The sequence below is a fragment of the Leopardus geoffroyi genome, chromosome A3 (genome assembly GCF_018350155.1).
Source record: "Leopardus geoffroyi isolate Oge1 chromosome A3, O.geoffroyi_Oge1_pat1.0, whole genome shotgun sequence".
Lineage (NCBI taxonomy): Eukaryota > Metazoa > Chordata > Mammalia > Carnivora > Felidae > Leopardus > Leopardus geoffroyi.
Window position 1 is genome coordinate 10,341,043 of NC_059336.1, and position 24,569 is coordinate 10,365,611.

Sequence of the window (24,569 nt, forward strand, 5' to 3'; positions counted from 1 at the left end):
CGCGAGATCGTGACCTGGCTGAAGTCGGACGCTTAACCGACTGCGCCACCCAGGCGCCCCAATGTTTATGTATTTTTGAGAGACGGGGCGGGGGGGGGGGGAGGAGGGGCAGAGAAAGAAAGACACAGAATCTGAAGAGGCTCCAGGCTCTGAGCTGTCAGCACAGAGCCCGACGCGGGGCTCGAACTCACGAACCGCGAGATCATGACCTGAGCCGAAGTCGGCCGCTTAACCGACTGAGCCGCCCAGGCGCCCCTATATTTTTTAATTAAAAAAAAAAATTTAATGTTTATTTATTTTTGAGAGAGAGAGAGAGCGCGCGCACAAGTGGGGAGAGGCAGAGAGAGAGGGAGACACAGAATCCGAAGCAGGCTCCAGGCTCTGAGCTGTCAGCACAGAGCCTGACATGGGGCTTGAACCCATGAACTGTGAGATCATGACCTGAGCCAAAGTCGGACACCCAACTGACTGAGCCACCCAGGCGCCACTAAAAAAAATTTTTTTTAATGTTTATTTTTGAGAGAGAGACAGAGAGACAGAGAGACACAGCATAGGGCCGGAGGGGCAGAGAGAGAGGGAGGCACAGAATCCGAAACAGGCTCCAGGCTCCAAGCTGTCAGCCCAGAGCCCCACGCGGGGCTCAAACTCACAGACCGCGAGATCATGACCTGAGCCGAAGTCGGACGCTCCACCGACTGAGCCCCCCCAGGCGCCCCAAGCCCCCCCAGGATTTTAATGGTGAGGCTACATTTCGTATACCACTGGGGCCAGACTGGTGAAGTGGTAAAGGCCGGGCCCTTCATTCGTTCTGTCCTTCAGCCAGTCAGTCAGTTTTTTCAGCAACTGGGCATTTCATGCTTATGGCCTGTCTCGCCTGTTTCTAGACTCTGGGGATGCAGTGTCAGGCCAGAAGGACAAGGCTTCTATCTTTGTGGGTTGTGCTATTTGAATTGTTTTCTGAGATCCTGTTTTCTATCCCTATAGAGTCTGCCAGCAGGAGGGTTTGAAAAGTACCAGGTTTTCCGCTTTGTGTCTGAAGTGAGACAGAACTGACCAGAAGGCCCCTCCATTCCCTCCCTTGCCTCCTTTGGGCAAATGGTTATCGAGTAGCGACTGTGTTCGGGTGGGGGGGAGGGGGCCTCTGCTATGTGCTGGGGACACAGCGGTGAATGAAACATAAAAATTCCTGCTCCTGTCCAGTTGGTTTTCAGAGGAGACAGACAGTAAACAGATTAATGAAATCATTTCAAATCGTGAAAAGTCCTGCAGAGGTTCTAAGAATAAGGCCACGGGCCAGATAGGCTATCCCAGGCCCATTTAATATTTGTTGAATGGATGAGGTGGGGGTGGGGGATGTAGAGGGGCAGCCTTGGCCAGTGTGGCCATGGAAAACATCTCGAGGAGGGGATGGGCTGAATAGGAAGGCGGGAGTATCCCAGGTACAGAGAGCAGCAGTGCAAAGGCCCTGCGGTAGGCATTTGCCCAGAGCATTTGAAGAACAGAAGGAAGCCCAGTGTGACCGGGGTGTGGAGAGGGTGGAAGTGACATCTCTTTCTATCCAGGTAGAAGCTGTGTATTTCACATGAAGTGGGGCTTTATTTATGTATTTATTTATGGTGGCAGGTGGGAGAGGATAAGGATTTGGTGCACTGACACGGACGGTGTAGAGAGCCAGTTGCTAAGAGACCCGTGAGTGGCCGGGTGGCCATAAACCGCGAGTGCCTCGTCATCAGACAGGTTAGGCCGGCAGCTCCAGCCCAGAGAAGGGAGAGGGGGTTGGGTTTTTCCACACGAACAGCAAAGGTGCTTTGGGGATGTGCAAACAGTTCTCCCCTGACCTGAGTCATTTGTGGGTGAGTTAGGACCCTGGGAGCGGGAGAAGGCTTTTGTCACACATCCTTGCCTCGCATAACAAACATTCCTGTCGCGCGTTGCGTTCTCACCCACGAACACTGCAGACTCAGAGGCCCGGCTGACACAAGCAGGCCTCGGGAGAACCGGGGAGCTCACGTCCCTTGCAGAACGGAAGGGTCCGCTCTGTTCCAGCAGGTGCGAACGTGGTCCTGGGGTTGCCAGGCCCAAGAGTTAGAAGCTTTGGAGTTTTATGTGAAATACCCCAACGTCATTGGAGGTTTTTCGTTCCACAGCTGCTAACTACATACCTATCTGAGTCAAACCCTAAGTTACTTGTGTAAAAAAAGTTAGTCTCTAATGTATACAAAATGTAACTTATCACCTTGCCTTTTCCGGGGTGCCTTTTTAAAGTGTGGTTATTTGAAAGGTAAGACGTTCACATGATTCAAGAAACATAGAAATCGCCCCAGTGAAAATTTCCCTCTGGTCCAGTCCAGGTGGGCGGGAGCCCCTCCCCACCCTCATTCCCCAGCTCCTGCCCACATCTCCTTGCTGAAATGATGCCAGGAGTTCCCAGAAGCCTGACCTTCCGTGCATGCAGTCAGAGTGGCCTCTGCCTCCTCCTGGACCCCCCTCCCCCCCCCCCCCCCCCCACTTTCCCTGGAACGGTGGCCGCAAGTGGGAAGCAGGCAGGGTCCTGACATTTTCAACTCCGCATCTGGGTCTCTCTTACAGCCACATTTTCACTGTGAAGGTTTAGGAACATAAGAGGATGTTGGTCTTACCGTCCTGCCTCTTCCCAGGGGCTACAGAGAAGAAAGTTTGGGGGTCGAAGAGAGACGAAGTGGATGGCATGTTTCTAGGGGACAAGAGCTGATGTCCCCTGGATTTTTGTGCCCAGAATCACTTTCCGGTTCTTGACCAGAACGCATTTTGAAATGTCTCCGACCACCCTGAAAGGCCTCTCGTTTCAGAGCCGGCTATGGATAAGGGCTGAGTGAGGGCTGCGGTGTGGTCCCTGGCTACACGTTGGGAAGTTGTGTAATTTGAACCTCAGTTTTCTCATCTGCAAAACAGGCGTGATCGTGTCCACTTGCTTGGCTCATTGGGAGGATTAAAAGGAAGCCCTGCAAATAAATTGCCTCCTTTTGCTCCCAATGGACAGGAAATTCTCAGGAAATACGCTCATTTGAATTTTAAATTTCTGGCACTGGTGTCATTGTTCCTTGTCTGGATTAAGGTTTAGCTTTTGATAACTTTTTTTCTTGGTACTAATATGTTAGAGGGAGAAATTCCTCAATAGGTAGCTGAAATGATCCCTAAAATTGTTTGTATGAAGAGCTAGATTGTTTCGTTACTGAGATATAATCTGTGTACCATGAAATACACAGATAATACGTTGACATTTGTCAACACCGTGGAAACACCACCTCGGTCAAAATACAGAGCATTTCCACCACCCTAGTCCCCGAGTGCCCCTTTCCAGTCAATCCCTCCTGAACCAGAGGGCACTGCTTTTCTGATTTCTAGCTCATAGATTGGTTTTGCTTCAGGAAATCTATTTTTGATGTACGACTTTACAAAAGGAGGCTTAACACTTTCAGAATGGCCTGTCTGGGCACTGTCACTGCCTCTGAGTCCCTTTCCGAGCTCAGACAATCCCAGCCCTCCCTGTTAAAGCCTCTTTCTAAATATCCGTGGATCTTAAGGGCCTCTGAAGTTGGATGGTTGGAATTTATTTCTGGATGACATTTGCATCTCTGAGCAAAAGCATTTTCTAGCCTAAGGGATGGCAGGTCCTTTGGGTTTAATGGGAACTGTGTGTTCGGGGGGGGGGGGGGGGGGGGGGGGGGGGGGGGGGGGGCGGGGGGAGTAGATGGGATAACTTAGGAGGCGGTATTTATTTGCAGCGGGGAGGTCACGGCTCCTGTCTTTGTATGAGCGCACACTTGCCATTAACATCAGGGGGATTTTGCTAGGCCCACGCAGCAAGGGATAGGAACGGGAACATTTGCAAAAACAAACAGCAAACACCTGGGTTCTGGCCCGGAACAACGACCCGGCGGCGTGGGAGGGGCGCCCGTTCTGCAGACTGGGTCTGTGCCCTGCCACCACAGGCTTCCTCTCACCTCTAGCTCTAGAGCTCTCATTCTGGAATGTCCCAGTCTTGCTCTGGCTGCATCTTGATTGGAAACAGGAGCAATCCTTTGATTGGAAAGACAAACGAGCCCTTGGAGAAGTCCCACAAAGCAGCGCATCTCTGGCTAGATTTACATAAGAGATTTAAAGGCCTTTGAATGGAAGTTCATCTGTTTCACAGGATAAACAATATAAAAATGAAATCCCCAAAGAATCACGGCTGCTAACCTTCAGGGCGATGGTGCTTTCTGTATTAAAAAAAAAAAAAAAAAAAAAAAAAAAAAAAAGGCTTGAAAAGGAGAGGTGAGAAGGTATTTTGTAAGAAAAATGAACGAATGCTCTTGCCTTTATTGACACAAGAGGAGGAATCTGGATGGAAATAGATTTCCTGTTACGGCTGACTCACACCCCAGCCCCCCCCAAATTTTGTATGAGTTGAGGTACCTGACCCGGGAAAGGTCGGGCAGTTTCAGTGTTCTTTTTATTAGCTGCTATTTATACAATCAATACTTCAATGTGTTTTCTTTTTTTTTTTTTTCAATATATGAAACTTATTATCAAATTGGTTTTCATACAACACCCAGCGCTCATCCCTCAATGTGTTTCCTTTAGAAGGATTGAAAGCGTTACAGAGAAGACTGGAGTCCCCTTCGGCCCTTCCCTCTCCCTCCCGTCTTTTCCTCGCGTAGGAATCTAGCCACTGGTTAAGGAAATTGGAAACTCTTTACAGAGTGTGGTCATTGTGGTTGGTGCTTGTATGCACGGGGTTACATTGTATGTGGTCAAAAGTTGATTTCCCTACTTGGGAGGTCAGTGCAAAAGTGATGGCTCTCCCTCTTCTTGACTGGTCCGGGTGTGCTCTGTGTTGTTGGCTGATCTCCTTTCCACGTTTCTCTGGACGCTGAACAATGTGGCTGTTAAGGGCAAGGACTCCGGAGCCAGTGCCCTGCCTGTCACTTAGGAGCTTTGTGCCCTTGGCAAGATTACTCAACCTTTCTGTGCCTCAGAGCCCTCATGTCCGCAGTAGTAAGAGCAGGGTTGTTGTGGGGCCGTGACATCCCTCCAGTAACGTCCGCTGGATGAGGTACAGATGTCACCAGCTATCATCGCTCGGCCACTGCCTGTGGACCGACCACCTTCTTGACTCTTAGAAACCCTGCCGTGGTGGTGGGTAGGGATGCCCCCGTCTGTGTGCGTCAGCCAGTGTTTCCCCAGGGTATGTGTGGAGGAAGGAGTCAGAGAAGTGGGCTTGCCGGGGCAGGTGCATTTGGGGCGGTTGGCAGGACCCGCCCTGCTGCTGTCCCGTGTGGCCTCTGGCCTTGTCTGTCCCCAGCACCAGGAGAGGAAAGTCACTTTCCGCGGGGCTCACCCTCTCTCCCCTGTCTCTGCAGGGCTTCGTGCTGGCCGTCACTGTCATCCGAGAGGCGGTGGAGGAGATCCGATGTTATGTACGCGACAGAGAAGTCAACTGCCAGATCTTCAGCCGGCTCACAGCCAGAGGTCAGCCTCCCGGCTCCCCCAGGGCCGGGGACAGTCAGGGAGCAGAGGTCAAGGCCAGGGGCCGGCGGGTGTGTGGACACGGCGTGGCGGGACAGTCACTCGGCTGCTGGCACCCGGGAGGCCAACGTGTGCCCGGGGCCTGGAGGAACTCAGGCTGCCCCCTGTAGGCTGCCACGGGTCTCTCTTGCAGCCTGGCCTGTGGCTGACTTGTGCATCAGGCTGGATTTAAACCCCATTCGTTGGGCAGCCTCCTCTGGCTGACCCTGTCCCCCAGCTGGCTGAGGAGGGAGGGAGGGAGGGGCCCCTCTTGTCGGTGCTGAAGTTGCAGGTTGCAGAGGCTAGGAGTCTCTCCTATGTATTTCTGGGGAGCGAGGCTTTGAAAGATACTCTTTCAACATTAGGAAACTAATGCCACAACTTTGCAACATTAGTTTTTTTAAGTGGGCGCCAGATTTATAGCTGCATCTCTGAGGATTCTGTTGAGGGGCATCTTATAAATCCTCCAACTTGGGGCACCTGGGTGGCTCAGTCGGTTGAGCCCCCGACCTCAGCCCAGGTCATGAGCTCATGGTTGGTGGGTTCAAGCCCCACGTTGGGCTCTGTGCTGATAGCCTCACAGCCTGGAGCCTGCTTTGGATTCTGCATCTCCCTCTCTCTCTGCTCTTCCCTGACTCGCTGTCTGTTTGTCTCTCTCAAAAATGAGTAAACATTAAAACAATTTAAAAAAAATCCTACAACTTAAGGTGGAGAGTCTGACCAAAGAAGCAACCAGATAGCCCTTAAGCACTGAATCCCTTGCAAAGCACATGCATTAAAAAAAAAAAAAAAAAAAAAAATTTAATGTTTATTTTTGAGAGAGAGACAGAGCGTGAGCAGGGGAGGGGCAGAGAGAGAGGGAGACCCAGAATCTGACACTGGATCCAGGCTCCAGGCTGTCAGCACAGGGCCAGAGGTGGGGCTTGAACCCGTCAGTGGATCACCAGATCGTGACCTCAGCTGAAGTCAGATGCTTAACCAACTGAGCCACCCAGGCGCCCGGAGGCACATGCATTTTAAATTGGTGGAATTAAAAACAAACAAACTCCTGAATATCCCCATTGAGAACCCACCTACCGATCCAGCCAGCGTTAACTTGTGTTTCAACTACAGATTCTACAGGAGATAACCTGTAAGGATGTGTTCAGAAATAAGAGGCTGTTACCTAAAGTCCCTGAAGACGACAGACCGTTCAGGGACTGATAATGTTTTAGGAGCAGCAGAGATGGATGAAAGCCGTGTTTAACCTTCAGGACGTCAAGAATTCTGAAAACCAGGAGGTAGATAGGTGTCTCAGGGAGGGTGAACCGCTTTTGATGCCTTAGTCTCCCCAAGGCGCTCACACGTGGTTTCAGGGTTTTATTTTCTTTCTATTAATACTGACGGAGGAATGTGTTTTGGGCCCCAATTTTTTTTTTAATCCCCTGAGGGCATGAAGGTATTTTGTTTTGGTGCATTTAAATAATTTTCAGAGTTGGTGGTCTTAACATTTGGCAGAATGTCTCTGGGAGGAGTGGGGGGTGCAGCGTTGGCATGAAAATGCTTTATTATGGCTAAACTACTGTATTTAGGACATCTTGCTGCCTAAAGAAAGAAAACCCCGTGTCGTCTTTGCAAAGGCAGGTGGCTTGGGCTTTCCACGTGGGTAATCAGAAGACCCCTCCGCAGGGTGTTTTTTGTGGCCCGTGTATATTAAATCCTCCCTTAATAACATATTCTGACTATAACATTTAAAATGCTAGGCAACCGACAAAAGCCCCATTGGAGAGGGTGCTGTGGATCTATTTAGGTGGATTCCATTCATTCATCTGTCCCAGCTCCAAACCTTCTTTGGTCCTTTTCATATTGCAATTGCGTCTCCTGTGAATGATTTTTCTGCCCTCCCCTGCAGATTCCCTTCTCGGCTTCTCCTTTAACTTCACTCACTTCTTGAAAAGATCCTTAGGAGAATTGGCAGATGGCTCCAGCATTAAACACTTGTCTTCCTTTGTCGGTCTTCTTTTGTGGCCCGTGGTTTCTGTTGTCATGCCAATGCAGCCATGGGGGAAACCGAGCAGAGTTCTGAAAACTGACCCAGCCCCTGCTTGGCCATTTGTTCTGAAAGCCACCCCCCCCCCCCCCCCCAAAGCACTGAAGAAACTGTCAGCTCAGAAAGTGATGGAGGTGAGTATAGTTACTTGACACGCTTTAGTGGGGAGGGGGGAGCAGAGTGTGAAGGCCCAACTGGAAGGTTTCAGAGAGAGGAAGAGAAAGAAAGCTTTCTTCACCTTCCTGTCTAGTTACTTACTATTTTCTTGAGTGAGGCTTTTCACCAAGATCTTCGTTTAGTAAATTCAAAAGCAAAATGAAACAAGCGTGTGTGTGTGTGTGTGTGTGTGTGTGTGTGTGTGTCCATGCAGAGCTCTTTTCTTTTGTATCCCATGATATCTTTAAAAATGTATTTTTCAACACCATTTTTAGACTTGAGACACGGCTAGAAGCCAAAGTATCAAGTCCTTGATCCCTGGATTACACGGGCCGCGTCATTTACCTACATTCTGATATCCCTTCCTGATTAACGATAGCAGTATTTGTGCCGATTGAGTTGAAAACATTTTTTGGGAACAATGTCTAAGGAGAAACAAAGTTACAAAACGCCTGTGGTTGACTCCAATACCCTCCTCACCACACGCACATCAGTTGTTAACATTTTGCCGTATTTGCTTTTTAATACTCTCGCTCTTAAGTCGTTAGAGTTAAATCGCAGACATCATTCCCTTTACTCCTAAGTACTTCCGTGTTTAATCCCTAGCGGGGCGTTTCTCTTACGTAACACAGTACAGTTGTCAAAATCGGGAAATTTAACAGTGGCGCATTACTACTAATCTACAGGCCTTACTCAAAATTTGCCATTTGTTCCTAAAATGTCCTGGTCCCCCCCCCCACCCCCCAACATCAAAAATGCCCTGTTTTTAACAGCATTTTTTTTTTCTTCTGGTACAGAAACCTGTACAGAGCTGCCAGTGACATTTACTTGTCCTTGCTCCTTAACTCGTCTAGTCTGGCACGTATCCCGGGTTTTCTTTGATACAACATTGACATTTTTGAAAAGGCCCGGCCAGGGGCACCTGGGTGGTTTGGTTGGTTAAGCGTCCAACTTCCGCTCGGTCATGATCTCACTGTTCCCAGTTCCCGAGTTTGAGCTCCGCATCAGGCTCTGTGCTGACCGCTCAGAGCCTGGAGCCTGCTTCGGATTCTGTTTCCCTCTCTCCCCGACCCTCTCCTCACACTCTGCCTTTCTCTCTCTCATATATAAATAGACATTAAAAAAAAAATTTTTTTTTTTTAAAGGACCGGCCTGGGGTGCCTGGGTGGCTCAGTCGGTTAAGCGGCCGACTTCGGCTCAGGTCATGATCTCGCGGTCCGTGAGTTCGAGCCCTGCGTAGGGCTCTGTGCTGACAGTGTGGAGCCTGCTTGGGATTCTGTCTCTCCCCCTCCCTCCCTCTCTCCTCTCTCTCTCTCTCTATCTCTCTCAAAATAAAAAACTTAAAAAATGCAGCTAATAATTACACTTTAGGTGTGGGAGTGGGGTGGCCGTCAAGGAACGTCCCCTTTCTTCACCACAGCGTTCCTGGTTCTGAGCACAGTGTATGACAGTTGAAGAAAGTAGTGTTTCTGAGCCTGTGCTCTGCCTCGATTCAGGAGTCCTGCTTCCCCCTACACTCTGCTCCGTGGGCACATCCTTAACCTGTCAGTACGTCGGGGGTATTAACAGTGCCCTACCTTATCAGAGTTGCTCTAAATACGACTCCTGTACGAGAAGAATCTAACACCGTGCCCGGGATTTGGTGTGTGTTCAAGAAAGGCAGTGTTGATGGTATTGTGGCAGAGGTCCGTTAAATGTTGGTGGGTGTGAATAAATAAATGGAAGTATCAGCCAGGGGCCACGGGAGGGCCCATCAGAGAGGAGGTGATAGGTGTTCTCAGAAGAGGTGACCTTCATCTTAAGTCTTACAGGGTGGAAGAGAGCGGGACTGGCTGCGTGATTTGTGGTGCATCGTGCAAAATGAACACATGGGGCCCTTGTTCAAAAATTTAAGAATTTAAGGGGGCGCCTGGGTAGCTCGGTTGGTTGAGCGTCCAACTTTTGATTTCGTCTCAGGTCCTAATCTCACGGTTCTTGGGTTCGAGCCCTGCGTCGGCCTCTGTGCTGACAGTGTAGAGCCTGCTCGGAACACTCTCTCGGTCTCTCTGTCTTTCTCAAAATAAGTAAAATAAACTTATAAAGGAAGTTAAGAATTTCAGGATGGCAGCAGGTGAGCACGAAACCAAGAACCAGGACCCTTCTGAGCACGCGGCGCCGTGCTAGTTCCCAGATCACACAGGCACAGAGAGGCCGGGGTGAAGAGTCTTCCGTCCAAAGGCCACAGGGGAGGTGTGGGTGGGGCACATACCCCGGGTTCTGGCTCCACCTTGTCCGTCTTGTTCTTCCCATTTGGGCTCAGGTATTTCCTGAGTTTCCCTCCTGGGGAAACAGAGGAGAAGATCATGTAGGCCAGTGAGGGCCTGGAAACTGTGGGAAAGCCCATCCTATGGTCTGGGAATCCACGGATAAGGCACGCTACAGGGAGAAGTTGGTGTTGGAAGTGTTTGAAAAATACCGTCCAGGGGCACCTGGGCAGGTCAGTTGGTTGAGCGCCTGACTCTTGGTTTCGGCTCAGGTCACCATCTCAGGATCGGTGGGTTCGAGCCCCTGCGTCAGGCTCTATGCTGCCGATGCGGAGCCTGCTTGGGATTCTCTCTCTCTCCCTCGCTCTCTCCCCCTCCCCCAGTCTCACCCTCTCAAAAATAAACTTTAAAATTGCAACTCTTTACAAAAAAAGAAAAAAAATACTGTTGACGTTGGAAAGCAGTAGAAAAAAATGAGCGATGACCCACCGAAAGCCAGCTACGTGTTGAAGCAGGTCTAGGGTGTAATTCCTTAGACAGCCAGGTGGCTTTTACAGATGGGAGCAGCAGCTAGTCAAGGGCAGGACTGTGACTTGAAGCCCGCTTGTCTGAATGCACGTCCGTGGCCTGTGGGTCTAGGCACCTACTGTGTGCCAGGAGCTGCGGGCAGCACCTTCACCCAGGGTATCTCAACCGTAGCTACGACATTCAGCCTTTATACATACGCATACATACATACATACATACATACATACATACATACATACGCGCTCTCAGATTTAAAGAATTTCAAAACACGTTTGTGAGTCCAAAGGGACTTGTTACGCCAGCACCCTCATTCCAAGGTGGACACACTCGTTAGACAAAGTTGGTGGAAACCCAGTACGGCTCACACTTTGGGATACATAAGCATTTCTTCTCCTCCTTGAAATATGCATTTGCAGCGTGATCAGAGACTGGAGGGAGGTTCTTGTGAGTTGAGGGGTCTCCTCTAACAGCATTCGGTGGCACTGTCATCCCAAAGCCAAAGAAGAAGGGGGCTTGAAGTGGTAGCCGACTCGGCAAAACTTCTTTTTGTTACTGGAAGGATGTGGGTTGGGTGGGGAGGGAATAATAAGTAAAGGGATTATTTCTTCTTCCTTGCGTCTTGCTCAAACCAAAAGTTGAAATCTGGGGGTGGAGTGCTTTGCCTCGATGATCCCGGGTGCTGAGGGCAGTGGATTTCTTTGCATTTTCATGAGATCTTCAACCAGGAATGTTTGCCCAGACTAACCTGTGATCAGGGGCTAAATGAGGCACACAGATAATTAGCTTTGAAAGAAAGTGCAAACAGAGGCACAATGAATACAGTTGCTGGATGCTTCTTTCCTGCTGGGGACATCTGGGCATGCCTCGAGCCGGAAGCCAGAAGCTGGAAGTCTATGAGAAATGGAGAGAATCCTCCTTTCTTCAATTCTGGGGTATACGTATGGTGTTCAAACCCAGCTGCTACCTTTCATCTTTCCCAGTTCTTTCCGGATAGTTCTGGAAAGGGTCTCTTCACCCTTTCCTAGTGATAGAATAACCTCAGGGTCTCACTTCCGCTTAAGAGTGACATCTTTTTTTTTTTTTTTTCCAATTTATTTCAGAATCCGCTTTGGACTGTTAGTATTGTGGTTCATGTGACTGAATTTTGAGGTCAAAGGATATACGTGTCTTTCTTTTTGGCATTTGTATTCCATTGAAGTGTATCAGGAGAAGGTACGACGATATAGGGAAGATGCATTCATTAACGGAGAGTTGTTTGCTCGTGGGTAGTTAACTAAATGGAAACTTCATGTTCCCAAACCCAAGTACTGTGTGTGTTTTTCATAGTATAAACTCTGTTCAGGTATGGGAGAACACTAAGCTATGTTTTATACTTTTAAAAAATTTTAATTGTATTTTCCTCAAGTTTCAGATATTTATTAATCCATGCAAACCCCAACACAATACACCAACATGCTTTCGTGCGTTTATAATGTTTGTTTATTTTTGAGAGGGGGAGACAGAGTGTGAGCAGGAGAGGGGCACAGAGAGATACACACACATACACAGAATCCAAGCAGGCTCCAGGCCCTGAGCTGCTGGCACAGAGCCCGACATGGGGCTCGAACTCATGAACCATGAGATCATGGCCTGAGCCGAGGTCGGACGCTTAACCGATTGATCCACCCAGGCACCCTGATTTTGTGCATTTGGAGGGGAAGTATTTCCTGGGTAAGTGGAAAATTGTGTGCAGGGTTTCTGGGAGACCTCCACTGTAAGCAGCTTTATAGTGAGACGTCTCATGTAGAAGTCTGTCTCTTCTCTAGTTTGCTGTAATGTGCAGTCACTGAGCAGAACCTTCTATTGACCATTGGGACCCCGTTTCCCCCAGGGCTCTGGGTTACTCCTCCTATCCCTGCTGACATCTGGATTGAACAGTCCCAGGCACGAGACATTCAGCACTGCCCTAATGCCTCCTGCTCCAGTAAATGCCAAGAGGGGGATCAAGTTCTGAGGCTTCTTGGCCTGACCGAGATCTGGTGGGACACAGCTGTGGCAGGGGCCAGAAGAAGAGATCACATCCGCACGGCCTGACGCTAAGTAGTCCCTGCACCCAGGATCAACAGACACCCCTGTTTTATACTTTTTTGAGAGAAGAGAATTACAGTGAATGGTCTTTTTGATAGTAACCACAGCAAAAGTACCACAAAAGTCCTTGACTGAGGATCTCAAATCCAGTTTGGGAAGCAAAGTATTCCCCTGCCCAAGCTTTCCTCATGAAGACCCAAAGCATTCGCTTTTACAAGTCTTATTTAAAACAGATCTTGCCAGACACTTTTCTCATACCGTTCTCCGAGACATGCCAAGGTATTTCAGACCCATGGGTTTCTTCGCTTTTTCAAAGTGCTCAACTTCTCTTTACTGCAAATCGTTGATGAACTCATCTGTTGTTTAATTAAAAAAGCCAAAAAAAGGGGCGCCTGGGTGGCTCAGTCGGTTAAGCGTCCGACTTCAGCTCAGGTCATGATCTCACAGTTCGTGGGTTCGAGCCCCGCATCTGGCTCTGTGCTGACAGCTCAGAGCCTGGAGCCCGTTTCAGATTCTGTGTCTCCCTCTCTCTCTGCCCCTCCCCCACTCGTGCTCTGTCTCCCTCTGTCTCAAAAATAAATAAACATTAAAAAAAAAAATTAAAAAAAAAGCCAAACAAAATAAAACAAAAAACCTGAAAACAATCTCACATACACATTAAGCTGTTATCTTTCCCAAAACATAATCCCCCTGACGCTGGGGTGTTGTTGTTCTGTTTTTTCATTATTGGGCACCAGACGCAGGGAGGACCATTTATATATTTATTTTAAAAGCCTCTGTTGGGCATAAACTTGTTACATTTAAGCCTCAGCCTTTTTTTTTTTTTTTAAGTTCCCGCTCTTTTAGAGGAAGGCCCTAGGAAGTGGCCATGGAATTTATAATAATGCTTTTCAACCCTTTGCCTGTTTTCAAATAACAGTCTTTTTTTAGGCTCTGGGGAATGCGGACGACTCTCTCGGATTATGAAAATTTCAGCTTTAAACCTGTGAACTCTGCTGGGTCTGCAGAGGCGTTTTAATGTCAACCCCAGGAAATTTACAACTCATCACTGTCACAGAGTGTGGGTTCAAGAGTAATACATTAACTGGGGTCGGTGTGTGGAGATGTGGCTACGAAAGCGATCCGTATCCTGCATGCACAATGGAAAATCAAAGCAGGGCTGGAGGTGTTCGGGGTCAAAACATAGGCCCACACATGCTCGTGCCCCGGAATTTATTTTTAAGAAATTTCTTTTTTTTTGCGGGCCGTTCTGCAGTTTGACTGAATTGTCATTTGCTTGTTTGGACTCCAGGGAAACATCTGGTTTCTCCCTGCAGTGTAGACAAACTGGTCTTATTCTGAAGCTGTCACCCATGAAAAGCACGGTTTGGGCTCAATAGCTTGGCTTGTGAAAGGCTTGGGGTCCATCTCTACAGAAATAAACAGCTCTTGTAATTGGAATTTTGTTCCCTGTTATAAACTCTGGCCCCGAGGTGACTTGGGTAAAGTGTCGAAAGCTGAAAGGGATACATTTATTTTATGGAAGGCATTTAATGATTTAGGATGTGGCCAGCAGACAGTTTCCCACTTAACCTTTGTAAAAATCTCTTACCCAACTTCTGTAAAGTTTCTGCAAATGTATCTAAAAATCCCACCGGCTGGAGGTGGGGGGCTGGGTGTGAGGAGAACCAGAAGAGGAGAGTGGTCTGGGAAGGGGGAAGTTCTGGGCCTTCAGTTCTCAGAACGGGGCCAGGTTTTCCTGTACGCTGGTTACTAGGTGTTTTTAGTTTTGTAGTTCGCTGCAGGAGTGGCTACGTTGTTTGTGGGAACCGGAGCAAAATGAAAATGCAGGACTCCTGTTGAAAAGTGAAGAATTTTCGGGGCGCCTGGGTGGCGCAGTCGGTTAAGCGTCCGACTTCAGCCAGGTCACGATCTCGCGGTCCGCGAGTTCGAGCCCCGCGTCGGGCTCTGGGCTGATGGCTCAGAGCCTGGAGCCTGTTTCCGGTTCTGTGTCTCCCTCTCTCTCTGACCCTCCCCCGTTCATGCTCTGTCTCTCTCTGTCCCCAAAAAAATAAATAAACGTTGGGAAAAAAAAAGAAAAAAAAAAAAAAAAAAAGAAAAGTTAAGAATTTTAACTTGATAACTGGTCTTTCATTCACTCAAGGGTTGGCGGGGGTGCCTGTGTAAACACACGGGTCGCACACCCCCGGGGCTGGCTCTCCTTCCGCCTTAGGAACCTCAGGGAAGATGAGAGAAAAAAGGGAAGTACCTGTGTCTGCTAACTTCTCGGTGGGGTGTTGGGGAGGGTGTCTTCTTCCAGGCAGAGAAGGGGCGGTAGGAGCTGTCCTGCTGTCTTTGGAGACATGTAGTAATCCTTGGAGATGTGCCTTTTGTATTTACCATATTTCTTTATTTTTATTTTTTAATGTTTATTCATTTTGGAGAGACAGAGAACATGAGTCAGGGAGGGGGAGAGAGAGGGAGACACAGAATCAGAAGCAGGCTCCAGGCTCTGAGCTGTCAGCACAGGGCCCGATGTGGGGCTCGAACTCATGATGAACCACGAGATCGTGACCTGAGCCAAAGTCGGACGCTTAACTGCATCTTTCCTTCCTTCCTTCCTTCCTTCCTTCCTTCCTTCCTTCCTTCCTTCCTTCCTTCCTTCCTTCCTTCCTTCCTTCCTTTTCTTTCCATTTGTAGAAAACTCAAAATAATTGTTAATGTAAAGTTAGGAATCATGTGTTTGGAGCCCTTTCCACGGTTTGAAGGTTTTTTTCATTGTGTGAGTTAATCCCAGCCCCCAGTGCCTGGCTAGTTGATCTCATTTTGTCCCCATTTCCCCCCCTCATTTCCTTCCCCCGCCCCGGCCGTGGCAGCAGCAGCAGCCGGGGCCACCTCGAGCTCCTTTTGTCCCTCCGCAGCCAGCTGTGGGGCGTGGCTGATGGAAAGCCCAGTAACCATTGGAACATACACACTGGTATCTGCTTTCCCTTCTCTTTTATTCCTGCCTCCTTTTCTCCTTTTGGTTTTATGTCTGTCCTCATTCAGAATACACACCTGCCTAGACACACGCTAACCATGTGTCCTGCACGCAGGCCTGAACCGTGCCTTTTTGATGGCTAAAAAAAAAAAAAATGGCAGTATGGAAAGGGAAGTCCAAATTTATGGTCAAGACTGCACGATTAGCTCTAGAGAGTGGGAGGCTGAGGATAGCCCTTCGGTGAAGCTGCAAGGTTCCCCCCACCCCCCAATGCTGAAATGCTAATGAGGGAGCCACCGCGAAGGTTTCCAAGTGGCTTCCGCTGGTCCCTTCCCCAGACGGTGGATGACAGACAGACAGAGTAGAAGAGCTTGTCTCAAGGATCTGCCGGCCGGCCTTAGGCAGAGACTTCTCGGCATGCACAGCGGATTAAAAGGGGTTTTTGTTGAGGCGGAGCAGATGGACAGGGAGAGGCAGGGTTCACATTAGCTGATCATAAATCAGGACTCCGTCGTAGAAGGAAAGATCTGGGTCTGGTCACTTAAAAGTTTGAGCTAATTTAATTTGTTGTTCTTTTTTTTCTTCTTGGAAGAGCCCCTCCTGCTTATAAACAGACAGACAAAAAAATCACTGTGAAGAATTTAGAAAGCATACGTGCTGGAGAAAGGGATAAATTCCCTGTGTCTCCAGAAAGAATCACCATCCACCCTTCCAGCATAACCCTCCTGATTTTGTCCTCCATCCTGCTGTCATCCACACATACACGTGTAGAGTTATTATTCAATAAGACTTGAGATGCACGTTCCTCTTTGAGTTACACGTAAAAGAAGATTTGTAGCTAGGTCTCCGACTTTGGAACACGGGCTCCGTGATCGTGTGGGTCAGTCCGCCGGCTTAAATTTTAGTAATAAAACCAGAGACAAGGTGGAAATTTATGTTTGGGAAAGCCGGGGCAAGCTCAGGGGAAGGAAAAGTTCATTGGCACAGAGGGCCATGTTGAATTGATGATCTTCCTTCCTTCAAGCAACGCCTTGGTAAACTCCCCAGGAAGAAAAGGGCGACTCTGCCTGTTTTTCCTGTTGCCCCCTGGTGGGACCAGAAGAAATGTTCAGGCAGGAAAAGAATTCTGCACTTTGGACTCTCTTTCCCCCCATTTCTAATGCTCTGACTCTTGTGTGTGTTTTTAAATTCTTCTAATGTTGTATTTATTTTTGAGAGAGAAAGACACACACACACACACACACACACACACACACACACACACACACACACATGAGTATGAGTGGGGCAGGGGCAGAGAGAGTGGGAGACCCAGAATCTGAAGCAGCCTCCAGGCTCCGAGCCGTCAGCACAGATTCCAACACGGGCAGGGCTCGAACTCACAGTCTGTGAGATCATGACCTGAGCTGAAGTCAGATGCTTAACCCAGTGAGCCACCCAGGCGCCCCTCTGACTCTTTGGATTTTGGTGGAAATCTTCTATTCCGTCTGCAGATGTCTCGACATAATGAACGCCTGAGGCTGTGGCTCTCTCTCCAGCGTGCTAGGGCTCAGGCCCACGAACTGAACGTAGGCCTGTGTTTTGAGAAAACGAGGCACATTAAACACTGATGTGAGATGAGTGAGATGCCCACGCTGGAAGAGTCTAGAAGGCCCTCAGAGCAACTGACGGCCCAGCTCATCGCCACTTGCTACGCTCTGTCTAGAAGTTGTTATTAGTGTTTGTATGCTTTCCTTTTTTAGTGCCGGTGCTGTTACCATGATGAAATTTAATTAAACACAAGAATTAATGAAAATGAAACCCTGTGGAACCTCCTTGAAAAAGTTGTTTCCATAGCGATAACTTGGAATGCTCTGGAAGGCCTTGATCGTGGTGGATAATTATTACAAAGACACGCTGAATTGTGTGAAAAGTAGAAAATGCTGTGAAAAACTGTAGAAGTCTCGAGTCGTACGCTTAGATGACGTCGTCAGTGTCTTTTGAGTTCTTCTCAAAACTAGCAGAGCTCAAACGAGTGAGCGAATGCGCCTCCTTCGTGAGCACCGGGCGTTTGTTGAGTGAACAGGGAGGGAGTAACAGCCGAGTGATTCCCCTTCAACTTTTGCTCTGGGTGCTGGGGAAAATGATACTTCCCTGCAGAGGACTGAGAGCCATTCCTGTCATTTCCTTTCTCCCTCGGCTGATCTGATCGTTTGTAAGTTAAATGGGCTTTTTACAAAAGGCCAAAGACTCGAAGATTTTAATGTGTGAGAATGTGCCCCGCCCCCAGAATCTAGGCCCGTCTCCTCTCCGGACTTGTTCTTAGGACCACCCGGCCCGACCAGCCCTTCAGCCCTTGTCTCTTGCCGGTCCCTGCCTCCCATGCGGCGCTTCTGGTCTCGCTGAAGGAGGTGCAGCCTGCCGCTACACGCGCATGTGGGCAGCTGACACGCTCACTCTCTCCAATCTCGTGCCTTCCGCTCCTGGGTTACTGGTCACCAGTGTCCTTCATCTGGCCATTTCCCGTCTCACCTCTCGTGCACCTCCCTGAGCCCCTCCCACCCGATTATTATTTGCCCATCGCCTCCTTCCCTCCACTAGACCGTGAGTTCCGTGGATCCCCACCTGCGCATGACCTGGTATACAGCAGGCGTTCCATAAATGCTGCTGGAATGTTGAATGCATGATCAAGGGGCTTCTGTGTGCACACTGGGCTCCCCTGCATCATTTCACACACTATTTAGCACTAACAGCATCTGTCTGACTCTCTTTCTCACCTGCTCATGGGTTTGCAAACTATAGCCCAGGGGCCAAATCCAGCCCCCACCTTTTTTTTTTTTTTTAACATTTATTTATTTTTGAGACAGAGAGAGACAGAGCATGAATGGGGGAGGGTCAGAGAGAGGGAGACGCAGAATCCGAAGTAGGCTCCAGGCTCTGAGCTGTCAGCACAGAGCCCGACGCGGAGCTTGAACTCACGGACTGTGAGATCATGACCGGAGCCGAAGTCAGCCGCTCAACTGACTGAGCCACCCAGGCGCCCGTTTTTGGTTTTTTTTTTTTTTTTGGTGTGGGCTGGGAGCTAAGAATGGTTTTTAGCCTTTGGTGGGGAACAGTCGTTGGCCCAGTGGGGAACCGAAACTGTTCACTGCCGTGGTCTCCACCAGCACGTTTGTTGACTCCTGGAGACCAAGCTTTTTTTTCTAGGATAAGGGGACTGTCTTGCATCTTTGAATTCCCATAGCATAGCACTCAGTACATGTGTTTTGGCGGGGGCGGGGGGGGGTTTGAACTGAACTCACTTCTTTTTTTTTTTTTGGTATTTTTCATTCACCCTCTGGAGTCAGATGGTGGTGTGAATCCTGGCTCTGACCTGTTCTCACCGTGAGACTAGGGGTTTGGGTATGGTGCGGGTCTGAGCCTTTTTTCCTCCTCTGAAAACTTCAGACAATAATCCCTGTTTCTGAGGGCTGTCGTGAGGGTAAAAGGAGCTGTCATTCTGTCAGCATCTGTACTGTGCTTAGCACAGGATTGGTGTTTAATGTGAGCTGTTACTGTTTATCCAGACATCCAGCGAAAGTTGTGTAGTCTGAACATCACATAAGCAAAATATCTAGCAATTGCAAATCTAAAAAAAAAAAATCGGTTATTTCGGTTGGCCCCAAATTCTTTCTAGGGGTGTTGAAAATTAAGAGTTGACCTTCTGTCTGTGGATCCGACTCTTCATTTTCTTCCCCATTTCCGTGCTGTGTTTTGTTTTGTTTTGGGGCCGAATGAATGTCACGGTGCCGACTTAGGAAAGCTTATATGGCACCGGTGAGGCAGAAGGGCCTCAAGTGAGGGGTGAGTTATTCCGGGGCTTGAAGGGGTGGGGACTCACTCCTCGAGCAGCCCCCGCAGCAGGTGAATCTCTCCGAAGAGGGGCAGGCAGTGTTGATGAGGTGGGCTGGGCAGGGGAGGCACGTACTTCTGGGTGTATGACCTTGACTTTGCAGGCTAGTGGGCACTCTGCAAAGGCGTGAGGAGTTGAAATGCATTCGTACGTGATGTATCTTGGATGTCTTTCTTCGCAGGGACGGTGAAAGTGAAGAGCTCCAATATCCAGGTTGGAGACCTTATCATCGTTGAAAAGGTGGGTGGGGTCTCGCAGTTTGTGACCAGGCTGCCGTGTGGGTTCGGTGGCAATGTGGGAAGTCATTGCCAGTTCACAAGCCCAAGCATGTGGATTTGTGTATCTGGTAGACTAACTGAATGTAGGCTTTGGGGGATTTTTCTCCTCTAGCTTTGCCTGGGGAGGAAAATGTTTTTCCCCTTGAAATGTATGTATAAAATACTTTTTCAAGGTTTATGTGGTTGGTTAGCCAGAATTTCTCCTTATAAACTCAAGTACAAGTTTTTTTTTTTTTTATGTTGATCTATTTTTCAGAGAGAGAGTGTGAGTGGGGGAGGGGCAGAGAGAGAGGGAGACACAGAATCCAAAGAAGGCTCCAGGCCGTGAGCTGATGGCACAGAGCCCGACAAGGGGCTCGAACTCACGGACTACGGAGATTGTGACCTGAGCCAAAGTTGGACGCTTAACTGTCTGAGCCACCCAGGCTCCCCTAAGTTTTGATTTCCTATTTGCTGCATCTGTTTTTTTTTTTTTTTTTTTTAACTTACTACAAAATCTTTCCTAGAAGTCTGCTTGCTGAGTAAGCACGTAAAAATATTGGTCATTTACCATTTGAGCAGCTTTAGCTTGCATTTTGTGACATACGCATAGTACTTTTCTGTTGTTTTGTGGGGAGATGGGGTTAAGTGTAATATGAGAACGGTAAGGAGGCCAGAAAACACATTTTTTAAAATAGCACCCTTAACAAATGTTTGTAACTTTGGCAAACATCTCTTTTTAAAAAGCTGTCTTTTTGGAAGGGAAGGTAGTGGGTCTCGGGGTGGCCCTGGAGAGTCTTGGAATAATATTTGATCGGAATGGGATCATACTGTAACTGGTTTCTGTAGGAAGTGAACTATGCTCTTTTAAAAGGATTAAATCCAAGAACTCAAAGTCGATTTGAGGTAAAGTGAAGCTCTAGGGGATTAGGAAAGTAACAGCAGCGGGCAAGATTTTTCAGATTCAAAACCAAATAAATCCCCAAATCTGTCTGGGACAAAGGCAGAAACTTCAATGAGGCTGTGGGTTTCTGGCCCCCTCCCCACCAAGAGGGGCCGGGTGGGGGGGGGGGGCGGAAACCCCACACGTGGGCATTCACAGTAACAGTCTTTCTTTTCATTACGCAGAACCAGCGGGTCCCTGCTGACATGATCTTCCTGAGGACATCGGAAAAAAACGGTAAACATCTGGGATCAATTTTGAAAATAACCATTAACCTTTCAGTGGTAATTTGGCAAAATAATCATTTGAAAATGGAACAGAAGTAGATGATCGTTTTGGAGCCATGGAGGCAAATCAAAAACATCTCTTTTAATAGAGCAGTCTTTAAAAAAAAAAACAAAACAAAAAACCAAAACGTTCTTGGGGCTCACAGCTCAATAGATTTAGATCATCACAACGATACAATTAGTCGGGCCCACGCTGAGTCACAGCTGGTGAAGTCGCACGCGGTGGCCGTGATTTTCCTTTCTGGGCTGCTGTTAGGCTCAACCTCAGGGGTTGGCGGGATAAGGAAGTGTGTCCAACGTGCAGAAGCAAACAGAAGTCCTCTCTCTTCGGAGGAAATGCCAGGAGAAGTGTGACGCTAGAGAAACGGGGGAGAGAGGTAGGTGGCCTTTCTGGCCCTTTGCTCATGAGTGGCGGGGCCGTGCCTCCCCTCACCCATCAGTTTATTTGTTATCACAGCCCACTTGGGCCTGGGGGAGCTGCTTCAGCCTCTTAAGGAGACCCCGCTGGGGGCAGTTCTTTCCCGGTGGGGCCGACACCACCATGGCCTGCCCACCCACCCATCTGTTGACTCTAATCTCCTTTTTATTTTTTGTTATTTAAGCCGTTGCGAGGAAACGTTGTGGCTGTTTTTCTCTTGCCTACAGGCGCAATCAGATCTTCGAACATCTGAAAAAAAAGGTCCCGTTATATTCCTTTGAGGTGGCTGCAGTCTATTTTATTATCAATCAAATAAAAGTATAGATGAAATTTTATACTAATAATATATTTAAAAAGCCCAGAGGTGGGGTAGAAGGCACTAGGTTGAAAGTCTTTCTTTGAAATCTGCAGCTGTGTCCTCTGTTGGCTCTTACGTCGTTGTCAGTGAAGATAGACCATTATGGGTTGGGGCCCCGGAAATGTATCCCCCCCCCCCACTCCCCGAAAAAGAAAAAATTAGACGTGTTTTTTCTTTTTTCTTATTTGTCTTATTTTATTTTATTTATTTCATTTCATTTCATTTCATTTCATTTCATTTTATTTTATTTTTGAGAGAGAGAGGCAGAGAGAGACAGAGACAGAGAGCGGGGGAGGGGCAGAGAGAGACAGAGACAGATCCAAAGCAGCCTCTAGGCTCTGAGCTGTCAGCACAGAGCCCGATGTGGGGCTCAAACCCACCAACTATGAGATCATGACCGGAGCCAAGGTTAGACGCTTAACCGACTGAGCCACCCAGGTGCCCCCCTTTTTTCTTTTTTTAAAGTTTATTTATTTTGAGAGAGAGAGAGAGAGAGCATGAGCGGGGGAGGGACAGAGAAAGAGGGAAAGAGAGAGAGTCTCTGTGAGATCACGATCTGAGCCGAAACCAAGAGTCGGATGCTTAACCGACTGAGCCGCTCACAGGCTCCTAGATGTGCTTCTCCTTAAGTGTCCAGAGGTGTTGGCCAGTGTCCACGAATTCAGTGCATCCGGGGTCTGATGAATACACAGCTAACCCATTGCTGAGACTTGCACGCCAGACTGAAATAGGCGTTCACGGGCCAGTAGGAACCAGCGCGGGTCCGCTCGTAGCGCCTTCTGTGTTCTGAGCCGTCTGGCAGGATCAGCCGTCGAGTCTTCCTCATGTGAGGCTGCTGCTGCTGTGTCCATGTTCACTGTCAGGGAACCCGAGGCTTGGACAGCCTTGGCGGCTTCCCAAGGGCATGCTGCTGGTACGTGGTGCCTCTGGTCTGGCTTCCAGGTGGCTGGCTCCTGATGAGTGTAGACGACTCTGCCCAGAGTGGCCCGAGGTGCCAGCTGTGTCATGCCAGCCACCATGCTGGGGGCTCGGTCACCCCCAGGTCTTTACAGCAACCTCCCGAGGTCTGCGTTTCTCCCCGTTTCCCAGACAGGGCCTGCCGGTGTTTATTTAGCAAGGTCAAGGAGCTGGCCCAGGTTCCTGCTTGGGTGGATGGTGGAGTGAGGATTTGAACCCAGATCTCCGGACGCGAGAGCTTACAGGGGAAGTGGGAAACGGGGCGTTCGTCTTCCCTTTTGGTTGCTGGCCACTGGTTGGATTTTTACGAAGGCCAGAGCGGGAACTACGCAGAGCTGCCCGGGGGTAGACGGCGCCCACCTTCTTCCACAGGGTCGTGCTTCCTGCGGACGGACCAGCTGGACGGCGAGACCGACTGGAAGCTGCGGCTCCCCGTGGCCTGCGCGCAGAGGCTCCCCACCGCGGCCGTGAGTAGCTTTCCCGCAGAAACACAGCCTGGCAACCGTGTCCTTGCAGGGCCAGCCAGCTCGGGGGGTGGGGGTGGGGGCGCACGTAGATCAGTGTGTGGGGTGTCACTTGTGAAGGGGGGGCTGACAGGGTGGGGGCCAGGGGCGCCCCGAGCACCTGTTCTTTCGAGTTACGTGGCTGTGTGAAGCTCAGTGGGGAGCTCTTTGGAGGGAAGCTCAGTCTTTTTTTTTTTTAAGTTTAGTTTTTTGAGAGAGAAAGAGAGAGTGGGGGAAGGGCAGAGAGAGAGAGGGAGGGGGAGAGAGAGGGAGGGAGGGAGGGAATCAGGGAATCCCAAGCAGGCTCCACACTGTCAGCGCAGAGCCCGACGCGGGGCTCGAGCTCGTGAACTGCGAGATCATGACCTGAGCCAAAATCAAGAGTCGGACGCTTAACTGACTGAGCCGCCCAAGCGCCCCATAGCTCAGAATCTTGAGAAGCCCCGACAAGGTACTTAGCCTAAAACTAGAAGGGAAGGCAGGTGTATCATTTCTCTGCTCAGCGCCTCTCTCTTACTGAGAAGCCTCCCTTCAGCCCTCGCTGTTGCCCTCAGGCCCCACGTCCTCTGTCTCAGTGCCGGAGCCCCACCCTCGGCCTGGGTGCTCTGCCCGCCAGTGCCTTCTCCCTCCTGATCAGGCGTCCTCTGCCTCCGAGTGTTTGCCCTTGCTGTTTCCTACACTGGGGGCAGTCAGACCCCACTGGCTGCCTGGGTGGACATCTCCATTCTGTCCCTTGGGTTTTGTGCTCAGGTCTCCTTATCTGAGAGGCATTTGCTGACAGTTCTCTCCTTGCATTCCCACCCCACTCGCTTCAAGGCGGTATCTCCGAGAGCAGAGTTCTGCCCAGTACGTTCACTGTTGAACGTCCTGCGCGTGGAACAGTGTGAGGAACAGCACAGAGAACAGCGTGTTACCCCATTAGCCCCACGTCACTCATGCCATGATTTGTAAAGGGAGGGGGGACAGGGAGCCAAAGAGTAAGTTTAAACATAGGCCACATAGGTTGGATGTGGCCCAAGGACGAGGTTACAAAGTCACAAAACGTAATTGAAACACTCAGAGACCAACTGGTCCGAAAGGGTTAGGCAGAATGTGTAAGTTTTTCCCAGGCTAGTGGTCGGGTTCACTGTGTTCTGTGAGGAAGGAGCAGGCAGGATACAGTTCCGTGTTAACCTGCTAATAAACACGTCCACTGTCCTGATGGTTTTTCATGGCCAGTGACGAGTAAGATAACACTGGTATTAGTATTAATTTTTGAGCCAGGCATTCTAGAGTAGCGAGTTTCTAACCGTGGTTAGGAGCCCCTGGGAATCCTTAGAACGCACTCACCTGCCCCTGAGATGGTTCTGATTTTTCTGGGTGATGCATTTTAACTTCCTGCTGAGATTTCTGCAAAGAAAGCTTTCCGAGCCTCAAAATGATTTGAAGGACTCTCTTTAGGAGACAGCCTGGAAGAGCCTAGAA

At 49.2% G+C, this 24,569-nt stretch overlaps 1 protein-coding gene across 3 annotated transcripts in view; it reads left to right on the top strand.

Moving 5' to 3' along the window:
• The window catches only part of ATP9A (ATPase phospholipid transporting 9A (putative)), a 129,484-nt gene that overhangs the window by 32,753 nt on the left and 72,162 nt on the right, over positions 1–24,569 (top strand). For all 3 annotated transcript variants that reach the window (XM_045444212.1, XM_045444213.1, XM_045444214.1), the window contains exons 4-7: positions 5,385–5,493; positions 19,564–19,622; positions 20,768–20,819; positions 22,975–23,069. In XM_045444212.1, the coding sequence (XP_045300168.1) occupies positions 5,385–5,493; positions 19,564–19,622; positions 20,768–20,819; positions 22,975–23,069 (315 nt within the window). The remainder of the gene's footprint in view (positions 1–5,384; positions 5,494–19,563; positions 19,623–20,767; positions 20,820–22,974; positions 23,070–24,569) is intronic.